At 47.2% G+C, this 17,648-nt stretch overlaps 1 protein-coding gene across 2 annotated transcripts in view; it reads left to right on the plus strand.

Moving 5' to 3' along the window:
- The window catches only part of AP4M1 (adaptor related protein complex 4 mu 1 subunit), a 19,547-nt gene extending 2,455 nt beyond the window's left edge, over window positions 1-17,092 (plus strand). For both annotated transcript variants that reach the window (XM_018564819.1, XM_018564821.1), the window contains exons 3-16: window positions 1,690-1,778; window positions 4,176-4,282; window positions 4,362-4,458; window positions 6,083-6,193; window positions 6,300-6,380; window positions 7,948-8,010; window positions 8,106-8,172; window positions 8,972-9,025; window positions 9,684-9,790; window positions 11,221-11,312; window positions 13,055-13,102; window positions 13,186-13,236; window positions 14,566-14,683; window positions 16,845-17,092. In XM_018564819.1, coding sequence (XP_018420321.1) covers window positions 1,690-1,778; window positions 4,176-4,282; window positions 4,362-4,458; window positions 6,083-6,193; window positions 6,300-6,380; window positions 7,948-8,010; window positions 8,106-8,172; window positions 8,972-9,025; window positions 9,684-9,790; window positions 11,221-11,312; window positions 13,055-13,102; window positions 13,186-13,236; window positions 14,566-14,683; window positions 16,845-17,042 — 1,283 coding nt within the window. In that variant the 3' untranslated portion in view covers window positions 17,043-17,092. The remainder of the gene's footprint in view (window positions 1-1,689; window positions 1,779-4,175; window positions 4,283-4,361; window positions 4,459-6,082; window positions 6,194-6,299; window positions 6,381-7,947; window positions 8,011-8,105; window positions 8,173-8,971; window positions 9,026-9,683; window positions 9,791-11,220; window positions 11,313-13,054; window positions 13,103-13,185; window positions 13,237-14,565; window positions 14,684-16,844) is intronic.
- Window positions 17,093-17,648: the final 556 nt, after the last annotated feature.

Consider the following 17,648-nt stretch of genomic DNA (forward strand, 5'->3'; position numbering starts at 1 on the left):
CCCCTTCCACTCTGGCTGTGCTATGTCCCTTGGTGTCCTTACATCCAATGCAAATCAGTGGTACGTAGACTGATGGAGCCCGGGGGAGGGGGGGGGAGAGAGGTTGTGGCGACTGGTCCAGCAGCCAGGCAGGACCGAGGATTAGGTGAGAATATCTTTTTTTAATTTTAGGTTAAAACAAGCACTTAACCCTTGTAGTGCAGCGGTAGCCCCACTGCAAGGGTCAATTTTTAAAATGCCCGGAGTATGTCTTTAACTAAAGGCCTATTAAAGGAGAACTATGAGGGGGGTGCTTTTCACTCACCTCATAGTTCTAGCCGACCTGTGACAATGAGACTGTCACAGGTCGGCTCAGTAGATCGGGAGGTGAGCGAACACATACCGGCGTTCGCTCACCTCTCGATCCTGTCACGGCTCTCTGCTGTGACAGGGGAGGGGCTGGATTCCCCCCTCCCCGCTCCGATCCGCCAGCGCTGACTGGCGGAACGGACGGGGGAGGGGGCGGGTACAGCTGGCTCTGCCTCTAGATAGGCAGAGCCAGCTGTCACTCACGCAGCTGGGCGGATCCCGTCATCTACGTCGGGATCCGCTCCGGCTGCGCCGGTCTCAGTATATAGAGAGCTGTAGCTCGCGGTATACTGAGCTTAGGGTGACGGGAGGACGCTAGTTTGTGTCCTCCCGTTACCCTAAGGAGAACTATGGTGAAAAACACTGACCCCATACTTCTCCTTTAACACCATCAGCATTGAACTGCATTGCCCAATTCAAGATCAATTTGCCTTATGACCTATTGCTTCAGTTCACACCAATGATTGGTTCTGCGGTGCGTTATAAATCGTCACCTTAGACCCCATTCACATATAGCGACATACCTTTTGCAGCGGATCCGCACGGCCGGGATAGCGCGACTTTCGGGGCGACGATCCAGCGACGGTAGTGCGACCTTCCCCGTCGGGCTCCATAGAAAAAAAGCAAAATCCGCCGAAAAAAGGGTCCGGTAGAAACGACTTGCGACCGCGACGAGCGACATGGAGTTAAGACAGCTCCATTGAATAACATTGGCCGGTGACTTCTCGCGATATCGCGCGGCAAAAATGCGCGATATCACGGCGGAAATCGCGCGACAATTCGCTATATGTGAACGGGGCCTTAGTCTAAAGCTGCCCATACACCTTACAACCATCGCACGACTTTCGTTGTGCGATGGTTGTAAGGTGATTCAAATTCCGTACGAACTGCCCATCTTGGACGAGCAGGTCTTACTTGCGATCATCGCAAACCCTCCCCGCTGAGGGGAGGGCTTGCCGATGATTGCAATGCTGAGCGGCCAGCGTGTGCTTGCGCACAGTGGCCCTTGCGGCTCTCGTCTCCCGAGCACGCTACCAACCCGACGAAAATGGTGCGACCGTTTCTAGCGTGCTCGTAAGACGAAAGTCGTGCAACCGTACAGTAAATGCAGTCGCACGCTGCCCATACACCTGCCGATTATCGTACGATCGTGGGATCACCCGTGATTATCGTACGATAATCGTCAGGTATATGGGCAGCTTTAGTAAGAATCCTCCCGAGCCTGTGTCAGCAGACAGGAAGGAGGATCTATGACATAATAGACTTCCACCATTGCACTTTTCTGTCTGTGGAATTCCCTTGGAAGGGTTGTCGCTCTTTCTTCCTTATGAATGTTCTCAGACCGCGGATCATCTGCGCACACCAACCTGGCTGATGGCCTCTATCTGAAGCTCTCCTCTCTTCCTTCTGACCAAGCCCCGGTGGTCATGGTGAGTTTCCTTTCATAGATTTTCAATAATAAAAACTGTGAACAATGTTTCTTCGCTTTGTATGTGTAGTATGCGCCTCTACTGTATATAGGACATTGTTTACTACTGCCCTCCTTGTCAAGATCTCAACCGCTCCTTGATGTGGCATAGGCGCATTTATAGGAGGCTAACCATATATATCTATGGGTGCGGGCTTATTCAGACGATAGCGGTGCGTTAGCGGATGCTCATTGTATCGCTGGGTAATGTGCACTGGGCTCAATTCACAAAGCTAACACACCAGGACAAGTATCCTTCTTTTCAGAGTAGTGACGGTTATGTTCAGTTCCTGAGACCAATGAAATTGATACATTACAGTCACATGGCTGAAAATCGAGTGCCATAGGCCGGGGCTAAAGCTTTGTGAATTGAGCCTATTGGCAGCCCACTTATGTTGTATACCCTGAAAAACACACATGACCCCCTTTTTATGCCAAAGCAGTGCACCAAATCACTTGGCATGGGCTCCAGTTCTAAATATATTTCAACTATTGTTGGAATGTATTCTTATTAGTTTTTTTGAATGTAGATTATGAGAGTGTCCTTTGGCCCGGACACAGGGTCAGTTGTAGTAATCTCGCAAAAGTGATAAAGATTTGTTTTTTTTAAATCAATTGTTTCTGTTTAACCCCCTTGTTAACTTAAAGTACAATTAAGCTCTCCTTTTTTACATATATCTACTGCTAGCAGGCAGTTTGTATATGCAAAAACGTTTAAAAAAATTAGTTACCAAAAAGGTAATTACTTAGATCTGTGTCCGCTCCCGTCTGATTCTGGAGCGGCCGTGAAGGATGATGGGGCGAGCGCATGGGCAGTAAAGATCTTCGGCGGGGAGAAGAGGAGAGAGACAGTGAAAGTGAATGCACGCAGCCGGGAGCGTGCACGCGGTCAGACACCGTGGGACCCCCACTGCAGCGCTGGATGGATTGCTGAATACAGGTGGAAGGGAAACGATGATCGGATCAAGAGGCATCATTTAACCAGTTGACATCCGCGGTGTTAAACCCCCTTCCCATCCAGGCCATTTTTCAGTATTCAGCGCTGCGGTACTTTGACTGACATTTATTCCGTCATGCAGCGCTGTACTGAAATTAATTTTATACCCCAATCCCGGGATTGAAGGTGAGGGGTCAGGGGGGCGGAAAAACAAGCACATATAGACGATCGGCGGGCTATGGAGCCGCTGATCGCCTATATGTGAAACACCCGGTAACGGGTGTTTGCATTGGTCGGGTCTTTTCTGCCCGTGCGTGCCCGCTAGGGGGTGCGTGCCCGCAGAAAAAAAATGGCCGTCTGGAGACGGCAAGCCGCCAATGCAGCAGTGCCGTCCATCCGTTTTTTTACAACGGGCGGACGGCAAGTGGTTAAGGTAAGTCCTTAAAGCAGCATGGGGGGAGGAAAGCATTTGTGACTTTAATGTCACATTAATTACATTTTTTAGGCCCATAGCTGAAATCTTGAAATGACTCCATACGACATGTACAGGTATGGAAGCCGACGTGGGTAAAGCTGATTTCCACAAATGAATGCACCTCCATAATCACTAATACATCATTACATTTATGTAAATATAAGCAGTGTCGGTGTCTGAATTCAACCTGGTATCAGACTCTTGCAGTCTCTCTACAGCAGAACTTAGATTGGGAGAGGGAGAAGCAGCACACAGAGTTTTGCTGCAGTGTTCCTGTGCTAACTGATAGAGGGCAGGGTGACAGAGAGGTGAGCTGCTTCTCTTTTCATGGTCCAGCTTCAGGCTGCAGATGGGGAAGAGACCTGTAAGTGTTGGTGAGCTGCAGCTTAAAAAAAACTCAGGCCTCCTGCCCTTGCAGTCAGGGCTGTGCTGTGTGTCAGAGCTATGTTATTCTCAGGAGTGGATGGACAGAAATACATAAAATTTGGCACGCCAGGCAACTACCATATATATTATTATTATTATACAGGATTTATATAGCGCCAACAGTTTGCGCAGCGCTTTACAATATAAGGAAGGCATTACAATCACAATACAATTCAGGACAAGATGGTAAGGAGGGCCCTGCCCCTGAGGGCTTACAATCTAAAAGGGAGGGGCAAGTGATGCATGAGGAGGGAACTGTGTGGGGATGAATTGATTGAGAATGTGATGGTTCAGTGGTCAGGTTGAGGTGGGATCGGCTTCCCTGAAGAGATGCGTTTTAAGGGATCACCTAAAGGCAGTCAGAGTGGGAGACAGACGGACAGGTTGGGGTAAAGCATGCACACTATTATACTATATGTATTTCATGTGTTTACTTTTCCTGGAGTTCTGCTTTTACTATTCAGAACTTGTCACTTTCGTTTGATTCCCATGACCCTTTAAATGTCTTTCATCTCTTCTAGGAACATGAGGGGTGCCACTTTATTCACACCCGACACCAAGGTCTATACTTTGTCATCAGCATCGGATCCAGTGACTCTCCATTTCTGTATATCGATCTTCTAAACCGGTGGGTTTCTGTCAGTCTTCTCTGGATTGATGTAAGAAGGATTGTAAGGTGATATTTTTCTTCCTCTCTTTGGTCCCAGGCTGGCTTCCCTGATCCGAGATTACTGTGGGGACCTCAGTGAGTCTGTAGTCCGACTCAACTTTGCTCTCATCTATGAGCTGCTGGATGAGGTTCTGGTAAGTGGTCAGCTAGTGGGTTTGTCTGTGCAGTTCTTTTCTGATGGGGAAATTTATCAAAGCAGTATTTTTAAACATGCGTGATGTGAACCTTGGTGAAATATCTCTTCCCTTTGGGTGGTGTTGTGGTCCAGTGGTCTAACTAAACCTAGGACACATACTGATACAGGCTGTTACAGGAGAATTATGAGGTGAGTGCTTTTCACTCACCTCATAGTTCTAGCCGACCTGTGACAATGAGACTGCCACAGGTCGGCTCAGTAGGTCGGGAAGTGAGCGAACACATACCGGCGCTCGCTCACTTCTCCATCCTGTCCTGCAGAGAGCCGTGACAGGGGAGGGACTGGATTCCCCCCTCCCGTCTGATCCTCCAGCGCTGAATGGCAGAACGGACGGGGGAGGGGGCGGGTACGGCTGGCTCTCTGCCTCTAGATAGGCAGAGCCAGCTGTCACTCACGCAGCTGGGTGGATCCAGACATAATTGTCGGGATCCGTTCCGGCTGCGGAGTCTCAGTATACCGGGAGCTGTAGCTTGCGGTATACTGAGCTTTGGGTAACGGGAGGACGCTAGTTTGTGTCCTCCCGTTACCCTTAGGAGAACTATGGGGAAAAGCCCTGACCCCATAGTTCTCCTTTAAAGTGGAGTTTACAACCCAAATTGACTATTGCCTATCTGGTATCCACTCTCCCATGGAAAATAGTTAAGCCTAAAAATAAAAACCAAAACATTAGCAACAAAAAATAAAAATGACTTGCCTTCCGGCCCCTTCGCCTAGGTGCCGGTGAATTCACTCTGGAAAGTCTTCTGAGAAACCCGAGGATCCCAGATCTCGCAAAATTGCACCCCAGTAGGGGTTGCCAGTGATCAAAGGGATGAGTAGCTGATCTTGTAGGTTGGGTCCAAAAGAAAGAACTCTAAAATCCTTTAGATTGTTCTGGACAAGAAACCTGAAGCCCCATCCGGAGACTTCTCTATGGTTAAGTACCGTGTGGGTGAAATGCGTCAGAGAGGTCCTAGGTGGGGCTTTGTATTGTTTGTCCAGAACAATAAAACAAATATGAAGGATTTTATAGTGTGCCACCAGGTTTTTTTTTTTAGATTCCCAGATAGTTTGAGGCTAGGTGCCCAGTTTTCTGTACCCGGTAGCCAAGGACCCAGCATAGAGGGCTTGGTGCAATGCGATGGATAACCTCTTTGCCTTGTAAGGTGGGTGTTCAGGGAGATGCAGCATTATCCTAGAGATGGACTTTAAAGCCAGCTCTTGAAGCGGCTTATATGTACTCTCCCTTTGTTCCCCTGCCACTGCGGGAGCAAGGATTGGACACTCCTTGTAAGTTCCAAATCGATTGCAGTTCACATTTATACAAGGGCAGGGAGCCTTCTTTCCACCCCATGTGATGAGTGCCTGAGCAGCTAGATGCCAGTCACCAGCCATGGTATGTGGGAGGAAGGGGATGGAATCACGCACATGTGTAGCCAGCATTACAGTAAACCTGCTGCTTTGCCCTGTATACTGTAGTAATAATGTGCACTGCATACCCAGCAACACTGAGCAGTTAGGTCAGAGCCCCACTAGAGGTGTCTACCATTACATTTTAGGTTAACAATTCTTTCTGCACACAGGATTATGGGTACGTCCAGACAACATCAACAGACATGCTGAAGAATTTCATCCAGTGTGACCCTGTTGTCATTAAACCGTTTAGTCTGCTGGATCTGAGCAGTGTGGGGCTGGTATGAAGCTGCACTATATACTCCCCGTTCACTTTACTATAGCTTCTCTACAACTTTCTCTTACCCATCTTCTTTTTGTTCTTCTACCCTACCTAATGACCCTCAGTTTGGAGCCGAGACTCAACAAAGCAAGGTGGCTCCCAGCTCAGCTTCCAGTCGGCCCGTCCTCTCCTCTCGAAACCAGCTGGTGAGTTGGTTGATCTAATCTACTGAGTCTAGAGCAGGCGTAGGCAACCTCGGCACTACAGCTGTGGTGAAAATACAAATCCCATCATGCCTCTGGAGTCATGCCTGTGGCTGCCAGAGTCTTGCAGTGCCTCAAGGGATTTGCAGTTTCGCCTCAATTGGAGTGCTGAGGTTATCCACCCCAGGTCTAGATCATTATAATGGACCTTGCAATTTTGGGATATGTGTGTCCAAACAATAAATGTGGTTTATTGTAGACTGTCCAGCATTAGGGATGAGCTCAGGTTCAGATTGAACCAGGTCCGAGCGTAATCTCCTCCAAACACAGAAGTGCAATAGGCCACCCACCCAATCATCTGCGGGCTGGGGCATTCCCTTCCCCGCAGCTACACATAAACAAAGGAGAGGGATGTGTGTGCTCATGTCATTTACTTTATTATGGCCACATGTCAATATTAGGTCAATGCCATTAACCAAATATAGCCATGTGACTACATAAGGGGAATGGCGTCACTGCATCCTGCCCCTTTGCTTACGTGCAGCTGCGGGCAGGAAATTCCCCCACTGCAGCTGATTGGACAGAAGCGGAATCAGCTTCCTTCTGTGTTCGGAAGAGCTCAGGTTCAGACCTGGTTCCATTCAAATCTGAGCCCATTCTTATCCATCAGCTTACTCTGAGGCTGACTTCATGGCTAATCTTCCTGTAATGCCAAGAAGTGGAGTAGTCACATACAAGTGACTCTGGGCCTGGCTCTTCCTAGCTTGAATGGCAGCCAATCATGGCAGTAACATAAAATGGTATTGGCTTATATGTTTAGGGGGGTTGTCTGTTACAAGGGGGGACTGCTCCAAAACATGGGTGCCTACATTTTACCCGTGGATGTTCCAGCAGCAACAATCTGACACATCCTGCGCCTGCACCAATGTCAGAGTTGATTTTCCATGATACAGATTTTTCTTGGTGCAAGAAGTTTTCAGTATTATCAACGCTCTGGTAACAGCCATAATAACGTAATGTTTATTGTTGGGATGTTCGGAGTTCCCCATGAGGGGTACAGATTTAGTGGTGGGTAAAGGAAAGGTTTAAGGGTTACATTTAGTGGTGAGGTTGAGGTTAAAGTGAACCTGTGTCTTGTCCATGCGGAGTATGTGACAGGTTCACTTTTTACTGCCTTCTTTACAGTAGCTTACCTTACTTTACCTTCACGCCTCCTCAAGAAGCAGTGACATTTCATTTCTGGTACCTCCCTTCCTCCTACGTGGTAGCACGGGCCCCCCATACACCCGGCATTGTCACATGGGGTAAGGAGGGAGTTCTCAGCCCTGTGTAAGAGTTGTGACATAGACGCTGTGCACTTGGATTTTGCGCTGGGTGAATTCCAGTCATAATGGATATGTTTGGATGGATCTAAGACCGTTTTAGTTTGGTTGGAGCTGCTTTATCCTTCTTGTCTATGTCAGAGCCCTCATGAGTTTGGCATTCCTTTCACACGGCTGTAGGCTTCAGTGAAGCTCAGCAAGGGAGGAAAGGTCCCATTTATCTAAAACTCTTTTCTCCTCTATACCAGAGTGAGCAGAATGAGATCTTCCTGGATGTCATAGAGCGCATGACGGTGGCCATTGGCACAAATGTGAGTATTCTTTACTCATTCTGATACCAGAATCACACCTATCTTTAGCAGGAAAGACATGTTGATTAATCTGATTTAACCCATTTCTTTTACAGGGTACTCTGCTGAAAGCCGATGTTCAGGGTGAACTCCGGCTGAAAAATTTCTACCCAAACTGCCCTGGTTAGTAGACTTTACTCATTGTAGGGTAAGGTAACAAGTTCACTTCAACACCGCTTCCCCAATGTAGCCTATAGTCACCTCTCCTCCTTTCCCCATTCCAGTTCAGCGGCTGAAAGCAGGAGAAGCCGCCATGTTTAAACTAGTCATTAACCCCTTCATGACTGAGGCCCTTTTTTCATTTTTTGCACCCATGTTATATTCCACATTTTAGGCCTGAAAATGAGGTAAAACCCCCCAACATTATATATTTTCTGAATGCCAAGACCCTATAAACGGCCACATGTCCTCTATACCCGGAAGTATTGGGCATTTTCTTCAGCAGCTGGACAGTGGGAACAGGGGAGAAGAAAGGTAAGTTTGTGCAGCTGGGGAAGGGGGATTAAAGAAAGGTTTTGCTGTGCATGGATAAAGGACAGGTTTGCTTTAAGGCAGATCAGTTTCAGACCTTTGTGTATTGCAGCAGAGTTTTCCTGAAGAAGCCAACCCTCCAACCCTGTGTCTGACCAACAACCTAAAAAAGAACAACCTTTCTGCGAGAAAATTAACTTACCCATAACACTCTGCAACCTCTCCCCACTGTGCATACCTTTACGTTGCGTGCACTAGACTCTCCCCCCCCCCCCGCAGCTGGTGTCCAGTCTATACACCGCACTGCAGCCCTGCAGTTAGCATTAGGCATAATGCCCGCAAATGGCGAGCACTGATTGGTCAGCACGGTCAGAAATGACAAACTACAGTACAATATTGCATATTCAGGATGTGATTTGCGCACACAGCTTCATTTCTTTTTGTTTTTCAGAGTTGAGAATTGGGGTGAGTGAAGAATTCTGCGTCGGGAGTTCAGAATTGAGAGGTTAGTGTTTTTTTGCACTTCATGTTGTTATTCCAAACTGGAAAACCTGAAGTCTCAGTGCACGTCGGGACTAATGATTAGAAATAAATTGATTTCACTCTCAGTAAGCAGTTTTTTTAACCGATATCTTTCATGGCTGAGGGCCTACTGCTGTCCTCTTGGTTCTTCGTATTTTGAAAATGAATAACAATTATTGAATAAAAAATACATATATACTTGGGCATTTAAAGAAGAAGTAAAGTTATCGAAATAAACAAAATTGATGGGAGTGTTGGGATTTTTGGCAGGAGACATGCAAAGTCACTTATGCTAAAAAAAAAAAAAAGCGAAGAAAGATCAAGAACTATTTTCAGGTACGCTGTATGAATGGGAACACAAAAACATATAGTAGGTTTTTTTTTTTCAAATTTGACTGCAAAATTGGAACTACGCTGGGGTGGGGGGTGTAAAACGTTTGCCCAGTGTATAGACAGCCAAAGCCATTCGCAAGGCATTATTGCCGATAGATGGAGCCGAAGAACATGGGAAATTCCTTTGCTCCTGTACCTCCACCTGGCGTTTGTGATGCCGTGTGAACCGCTTTCGCCTTTTTGTACATCCGCCCCTTTAAATCTTTAGCTGTTTGTTATAATTTTATGCTCTAATTCTTCCTAAACAGGATACGGTTCGGCGGTGCGGGTGGACAGCTGTCAGTTTCACGAATCTGTAAAGTTGGATGAGTTTGAGATCAGTCGGATCCTGAAAGTCCTTCCTCCTCAGGGAGAGGTGAGTCAAAACCCCCAAAACCATCACCTTCTGCTCAGTGTCACAGTTCATCTTATTGAGGAGTTTAGAATGGATTGCATTTTTAATTTATGTTGTTTTTTTAGGTAATAAAAGTGGTATATACTCTTGGTATTGCTTTTCTATCAAACTGAAGCATTGTGGGAGTAGGAGGGGTTATCCTGGGATGGCCTACAGTTTACTCTTTGCCTGTGTCCGCTCCTCCTGTAGGCGGCAGTATTCCTGATGGCGAATGACTTCAGCTGTTCCTCAATGTTTAAAAAAGACCTGAACTGTGGAAGCTGTGCCTGCAAAAGCCAAGCAGAGGACAAAGGACTAGTAACCAGTATTACCTTAGGCCCCCTGCAGCTGATCTTTTCCCCCATTACTGACTTGCTATACCTTGTTCTGCAGTGTGTCTCTGCCTCGGAATCCAAACTAGCATAAAAATTTGTTTTGTTTGAGGTTTTGAGTTTTCGTTCATTTAGTCCGAAACAAATTTTTAGCATTTGCACATGTCCAGAGAATAGTGAGCTGCACAACAGTGACATCCCCAAATCTCACTGCCACCGTCAGAGGCAGCAGTGTCTAAAGGTGCCCATACACCTTGCGATTATCGTAGGAAATCCCGCGATCGTATGATAATCGCAAGGTGTGCGACCGTTCCTACTGTACGGTCGCACGTCTGTTGTCGAACCAGCATGTTCGAAAACCTGCCGAGAATCGTACGATTGTCAGCGGGTTTCTAGCATGCTTGTTCGACAACTGCGGAACGGGTGCCGGTGTGTCACACGCGCACACTGCCCGTTCAGCATTGCGGTCATCAGAAGCCCGCCCCTCAGCGGGGTGGGCTTTCGATGATCGCAAGTACGATCTGCCTGTCCAAGATGGGCAGAACCGTACAAGCTTTTAATTAGCTTACAACCATCGCAAGACAAAAGTCTTGCGATGGTTGTAAGGTGTATGAGCACCTTTAGATGTCGCTCTGCAGATATACAGCCTTGAGGCTCAGTACAGTACAGTGCCTAAGCACAGTCACTATGCTATTTTATTAGGAGGAATTCAAGACAAATGGTAGGATTTTTTTAGGGTACTGCTCAGGCACAAAAATAACAAATCTTTATGTTCGGTACAAGATCGCAAATGTTCATTTTCTGAGTTCAGGTCCATTTTAAGTGTCTATTTCAACATGTCCGCTTTCGTGGCATATACTTTTGCCGCATGAAAATGCAATTTTAACTGTGCTGCAGCTTAGTGTGTTCTGAAAGGCAAAGTATATGAGCCCAATCACACCCACACATGTATGTTACTACGTGTACAGCAACTCACACAGAGCAGTGTGAATCCATGAAGCCTTAATCTTGTTGTGTCTCATGATGGGAGCCTTCATTTTGTTTGGTTTTACGTTACATTTTCCTTTCCCTTTCTTTCAGCTGACGGTGATGCAGTATCAAATCTCAGACAGTATCGGCACCTCCCTCCCTTTCCACCTATTCCCAACCGTGGAGAGAGACCCCAGGAGCAGGTAAGGACCCAAATGACCAAGTTCCATATATAGCAGGGGTAGGCAACCTTGGCACCACAGGCATGACTCTCAGAGTCATGATTGGATTTGTAGCGTCACCACAGCTGATGGGCTGAGGTTGCCTGCCCCAATATAAAGGATATCAATGGACAGGGATATCAAAGTACAGTGAAGGGAATTAATTAAAACTGTAGCAGCTTTGCATGGCAACCAATCAGCTTCTCTCTTTCATTTTCAAATCTTAACTGAACAAACTGAAGAGAGAAGTGATTCAGCAACCGGATGATTTTTCAAAAGTGGCAACAAAAATGAAATTTATTTTGCAACCGTTGTTGCATTATATAGATTGTAGAAAGGTTTAGCTTCACGCTCCTGTTACTACATATAGCACATTGTCACTCCCAGCAGCTCGCCCAGACTACATACTGCATGGCAAGGTATCATGGCACACTCACAAGTCAGCGATAAGAGGTGCCTTGGCGTGGCTGTGCGGCTTTCACATTTTCTGCAGAAGACGTGTAACTAAACCTCTGTTATTAACCTTAGTGGTGAGACAAGTTGTTTTACATGCTGACTTGTGAGTGTGTCATGATGCCTTTCTACTGTTTGCTGTTTAAAGCCCATTTCGTGTGCACCTTACTGTATAGTTGCTGACAAATTGTTGAGTGCGTTTGTCATTTGTTTTGGTGCAGCGACGCATGGGGGTTCTCAGCTGCCATTGGGATGTGCGGGATCCCTTGTGTGTTCCTGTGCCTTTAGGGGAGGTTGGGCGTCCTCCTGACAAACCTGCACCCAATTTGAAATCTTCTGCCCCCATGTGCTCCAAGATGGAGACTCTCATAGTTTAGAGTTAGGACCGCACTATAAGAGGAGCCTTGGCGCGGCAGTGCGGCTTTCACATTTTCTGCAGAAGACGTGTATCCAAACCTCTGTTATTATCCTTAGTGGTGAGACAAGTTTTTTTACATGCCGACTTGTGAGTGTGCCATGATACCTTTCTACGTCGGGTGAATAGACACCAAACATGTCAAGCCTTAAAATTGCGTGCGCCCGCAAAATCGCAAAAAACGCCCATAGGCAACACTTAAAACGCTTTTATTGCTCATCAGTATTATCAGTGATTAATGGCTCTGAAATTATTGCTCTCACTCCCACGTTTGCAGCGATATGTAACATGTGCGGCACAATAGGCGCAATCGTCGTTTTCGCACTTAGGCGCACCCGACGCATATCTGCGTGTGTATGTGGAGGGCGGGAATATGCTTCTGTAGTCGGAGAGGGACACTGAATGCAGGAAGTGATGTAATATACATCACTTCCTGCATTCCGGGACTGGAGAGGAGTTCAAAGAGAGATTGTGTACTGAACTCCCTTTGATCTTCTGTCACAGAGCCGTGCCGGTCCCGGCCACAGCGGATCTTGGGACCGGCAACGGCAGTGACAGCTGCTAATACAAGCGATCGAGCGTCCATAGAGACGCCCGATCACTTGAATGTAAAGCTCCCAGCCGGCCGTGTAATTACAATGGCCGGCCGGGAAGCTGCTCGACGGGCTCCGCCGTCCTCTCGTCACAGATGATGGGATTTTTCAAGCCCTGCAAATGTAAAATAACCAGAACGCATTTGCAATGGGGGGCGAAAACCTCCAGAAACATGGGAAAATGTAAAAAGTTCACACCCAGAAGAAGAATTCTTCAAATGAGAAGACTGTGTGAGTGAATAATGACAAATATTCTCTTTCAGTCGGCTGCAAATTTTTCTGAAGCTGCGATGTGATCTGAGCCCCAAGAGGTGAGTCCCCCAAATAAAATAAGAACGCCGATCAGAGAGAGGGAATTCTTCATACTGTACTGACCATGTCATTGTATTTCCAGCCAGGCAATAAACGTACTCGTGCAAGTACCAGTGCCGAAAGGAGCCAGCAGGTAAGTCTCCGGCGAGACACATGTATATATATGTTCTGGGGTGACAGCTAGAATTTCACAGGCTGGAAAGGAATCAGAGATCAGGTTTTGGAGTCGGAGTTCTCCCTTGGGAAGCTTAAAATGTACCAGTATTTTAGCAATAAACATAGAAGGTACATGTGGTAGGTGCTGTAGTGGTTCTCCCACACATGAAGATGTCATTGTGATCAGAAGACCTTGTTTACACCATGTTTGTTGAGCTGTGATTTTCCTCACACCACCGCACATGTATAGTATGAACAGGACACATAGAACACACGGTTTATGCCCTATACACACATTACATATGTGGTGGTGTGTGGAAAATCACAGCTCAAGGGACATGGTGTGATCAATGCATAAATATAATCTAAAATGTCATCGACGCTCTAACATGTTCATGTCATTTTTTAAATCTGGATCTTTCATTAAAATAATACCCGTGATCGTGCCATAAGCATCCTTGTGCAGACCTACGCAATCCGGGATCGCACGGGCCTGCACAATGGAGCCGCAATTGCCCCATCGATTTAAATGGGGTGACATTTGCATGGAAATCGCAGAAAAAGGGTACATGTACCTTTTTTCTGCGATACACGACGCGCGTCTGTTTTCGGCGCAATAGTGTTCGGAAGCACGGGCGGAATCGCGGCGCTCGATCCGCCCAGCACGACTGGGGTGTCATTAGAAAATAATTATTTTCTGGGGTGCCTGTAGGAAATAATGGCACCCACAGCGCAAACGGTGCACACCTAGGCGACTCCTGACCGTGCGGCAATCTGCGCGGAATCATGCACGATTGCCGCGCGGTGAGATGTCGCCTAGGTGTGCACCGGCCCTTAGGCTCTTCCTGTTATAGGCTGACAACGATCTGTCCCTGTCTTCCAAGTGTCCTCCTGCGTTGTCACCCTGTAACAAAGGGTTCGGATGGCCATTTCAGCACACACTAAACAGACGTTGTGCACTGTTATCGGCGGGGTGCATGTAGATGGAAAGAGGCTGCAGGAGATCAGCAACAAAAGGATGAAAGAAAGATGGAAACAGGATTTAAAAAAAACAAACATTTTTTATACACCACGCAGATCAGACTAAATGTCGTCCAGTCCAGGTTTACATCTCCATTAGGTCAGATGAGACATTTTATACTCTTCTCTGGGAGAAGTACACTGCGGCTGGAAAGGTGTCACCCTATTGTACCATCTCCATGTGATCTGTTACTATTATTTCTGAGACTTTCATGTTTCCAGTAATAAAATGAAATCCTAATATAAACCGACCCCCCCGAGTCACTCTTCAGACTTTGTGTTCCAGTGTTTCTCAGGAGCTCAGCAGTCCGGATCAGAGTGCAGAGTTGTCGCTGAGCACGCAGTCGCTGACCTGGAATATTCCAAGAATCCGAGGAGGGAGCCAGCTTTCCGCCCTCTTCAAGGTAACGCAGCTTTTCTATTCCATTGACGAGGGTCGTTTTCAAGACGCACAGACATGTCATCTTTAAAGTGACACTGAGACTGGCAATAAACGCTGTGCCGGTAAAGCAGAAAGTGAATACTTACTACAGGACATAGTAGTGACATGGAGGTCAGCAGGAGGAACCACTGTGCTACGGGACACACGGGAGAGGAAAACTCCCAGACGTGTTAGTTTCAGAGGAAATTTCAGCCGGAGATTTCTCTTCTACAGAACGCAGTTCGGCAGCACGAGAGGTTAGTATTCGCCTTCCTCTTTACCAGCACAGCATTTATGTGACAGGGCCTCTTCAAAGCCACTGTACACGGCTATCACTATGTGATAGTTATTGGGATGTGATCTGGTAAACGTTACTCTGTGTATGGCGTGTAGACAGTTACATCATTACTAATGATTGGTTGATATGGGAGAGTTTTATTCGGTCTGTTCAGATAATAATAAACCAGAACTGTACCGAATTCCTTGTCTGGCCCATCACACTATGGCACCAGACAGGCTCGCTTAAATGTCCAATGAAAATACTCATCCGTCTCCACAAGCCGCTCCATCTCTGGTCAGATTAGTAAGGCAATGCTCCTTCACACATGGCAGAATGTCGCTCACCAGCCACAGAGCAACACCTAGCTCATCCAGCTAGTCAGGGGGTCATCTAGGGAAACAAGGGTCTGCCCCGTCCTACATAGCTATGTGACTGGCGAGTTGTCCTCAGCTAAAGGCTTAAAGGAGAAGTATGGGGTAAGTGTTTTTCCCTATAGTTCTCCTAAGGGTCACTTGAGAACACAAACTAGCGTCCTCCCGTCACCCAAAGCTCAGTATACCGCTATACTGAGACCGCCGCAGCCGGGACGGATCCCGACATTACTGTTGATCCACCCAGCTGCGTGAGTGACAGCTGGCTCTGCCTATCCAGAGGCAGAGCCAGCTGTGCCCGCCCCCTCCCCCGTCCGTTCCGCCAGTCAGCGCTGGAGGATCGGAGCGGGGAGGGAATCCCTGCAGGGAGCCGTGACAGTCACGGCTCTCTGCAGGGATAGATTGAGAAGTGAACGAGCGCCCGTATGTGTTCGCTCACTTCCCGATCTATTGAGCCGACGTGTGACAGTTTCATTGTCTCAGGTCGGCTCGAACTATGAGGTTGAGTGAAAATCACTCGCTTCATAGTTCTCCTTTAAGTGTGACACGGACCCTACCGTCTCACGTGTTCTGCAGAGATCATACATGTGCATGGGTCACACAGTTTCTGTCACATCCTCTTCCATATGGTCACCCAACACTTTGACTCACTGAAAATATCTCAGTGGAAAATAAATCTATAACTGGTTGTTCAAAGTGTGTCAAATGCTCTCGCCCAAATACAAATGCGCTCATCAATTCCAGCCTGGTGTTTGTTGGCGCTCACAAGCGTTTATGAACAGTTCAGGACCATGAACCATTGTATGTAGCTTCTGAATTAATATGTCCAGGAGGGATGCTTATAGAACATTCCTGTTGGTTAATATGCAGAATCGGCACCATCAGTGGCTTGAGGAGCAGCGCGCTGATCGTCTGGTCCGCACCTCTAAGTATCTAGCCGAAGACTTTCTTTTATGTTTTCCACCAGACTCAGGAAAAATGTGCCAGGCGGGAGCTCTTTCACACATGTGCTAAAAGCAATGCTAAAGAGCACCTGTTATGTACTAAGGCATAATGCTGTTTGGGGGGATAGGGAAGGTAGATGCTGGGCTTGGTTCTTCCAGAGATGAAGGTTTTAGTGTATTTTGGATATAGCACTTTCTTGTGTTCTGTGCCATTGTTTGCTACCATGGCAGTAGTTAGATTAAGTTGTTGGATATAGGTGTGCCATAAAGAGGTCGGCAATGGCATCCCCCTCACATCTCAGTACAGGTTTCAGCATGGCTCTTCTGATGCCTTCTGGGTAAAACACAGCAGATTGAGGACCTTGGAGGGAAGGGTGGCTTGCCAGCAAGTAGTACAGCAGTGTGCTGTCTAGATCTCAGTTTGTGTGGGATGTGTCAGGACAGATCGGCACTTGGTGACATATATTACAGCAGGGCTTAGAGCAGAGCTTTTCATCTCGCCAAGTTTGAGACTTCATTCCAGCTTTGTACGTCTGTCCCCTCCTGCAGGTCGATGTGTCTGGATGCGTCTCCCTGCCCTCCGTTCTGGATCTGCCTCCTGTGAATGTCTCCTTCCAGGTGCCATCACACACCAGTTCTGGCCTTCAGATCCGTTTCCTCAGGCTCAGAAATGAACTTCCAACCGCCATCCATACTTGGGTCCGTTACCTGACCCAAAGTGACTCGTACAGTGTCCGGCTCGGGTAGACACCTGCAGCACATCGCACTGGGTGCGTCTCACTCACTGGCAAGTACCTGGTCTCAGAGGTGCAGCATGTTTCTTGAAGGATCGATTTGACGTTTTGTCCTATTTTTTGCTATGAACAAAGTTATATCTATTCAAAGAGGCCGACCTGAATTATGGGATGTTAGAGCTTTGGACTGAACGACCTCATTCATCGCCTTGGTCTAAATAAGCAGAGCCTGATGAGTCTGGGGTACCCTGTAATGTGTCAGCAGGCCCGTACAAAGAATCTATCCGCGTGAGTGAGGAGGTTTGCCTTGTGTTACACTTCTCGCCGGGCACAAGGGGAGGATCTGGACTCCGGGGTGTGTCTGCAATGATGACATGCGTCTGAATTTATAATAAAGTCATGATGGAGGTGAGAGCGATGCTGGAATCATTTGACAATTTTGTACTCTTAAAAAAAACTCCTATGTTGTGTTGTTTTCTATGGCAAGACAAACCGGTGAATGATCTCTGGATGCCTTCTGCTCCAGAGCGATATGGGGAAGCTGCACTGCTGACCATCTTCTGAAAATACCATTTGCTCGGCTGTCGTGCCGATCCTCTGCCTTTCATATTTTGAGTCA

Source organism: Nanorana parkeri, unplaced genomic scaffold (genome assembly GCF_000935625.1).
Source record: "Nanorana parkeri isolate BGI_ZX_2015 unplaced genomic scaffold, ASM93562v1 scaffold784, whole genome shotgun sequence".
NCBI classification, from domain to species: Eukaryota; Metazoa; Chordata; class Amphibia; order Anura; family Dicroglossidae; genus Nanorana; species Nanorana parkeri.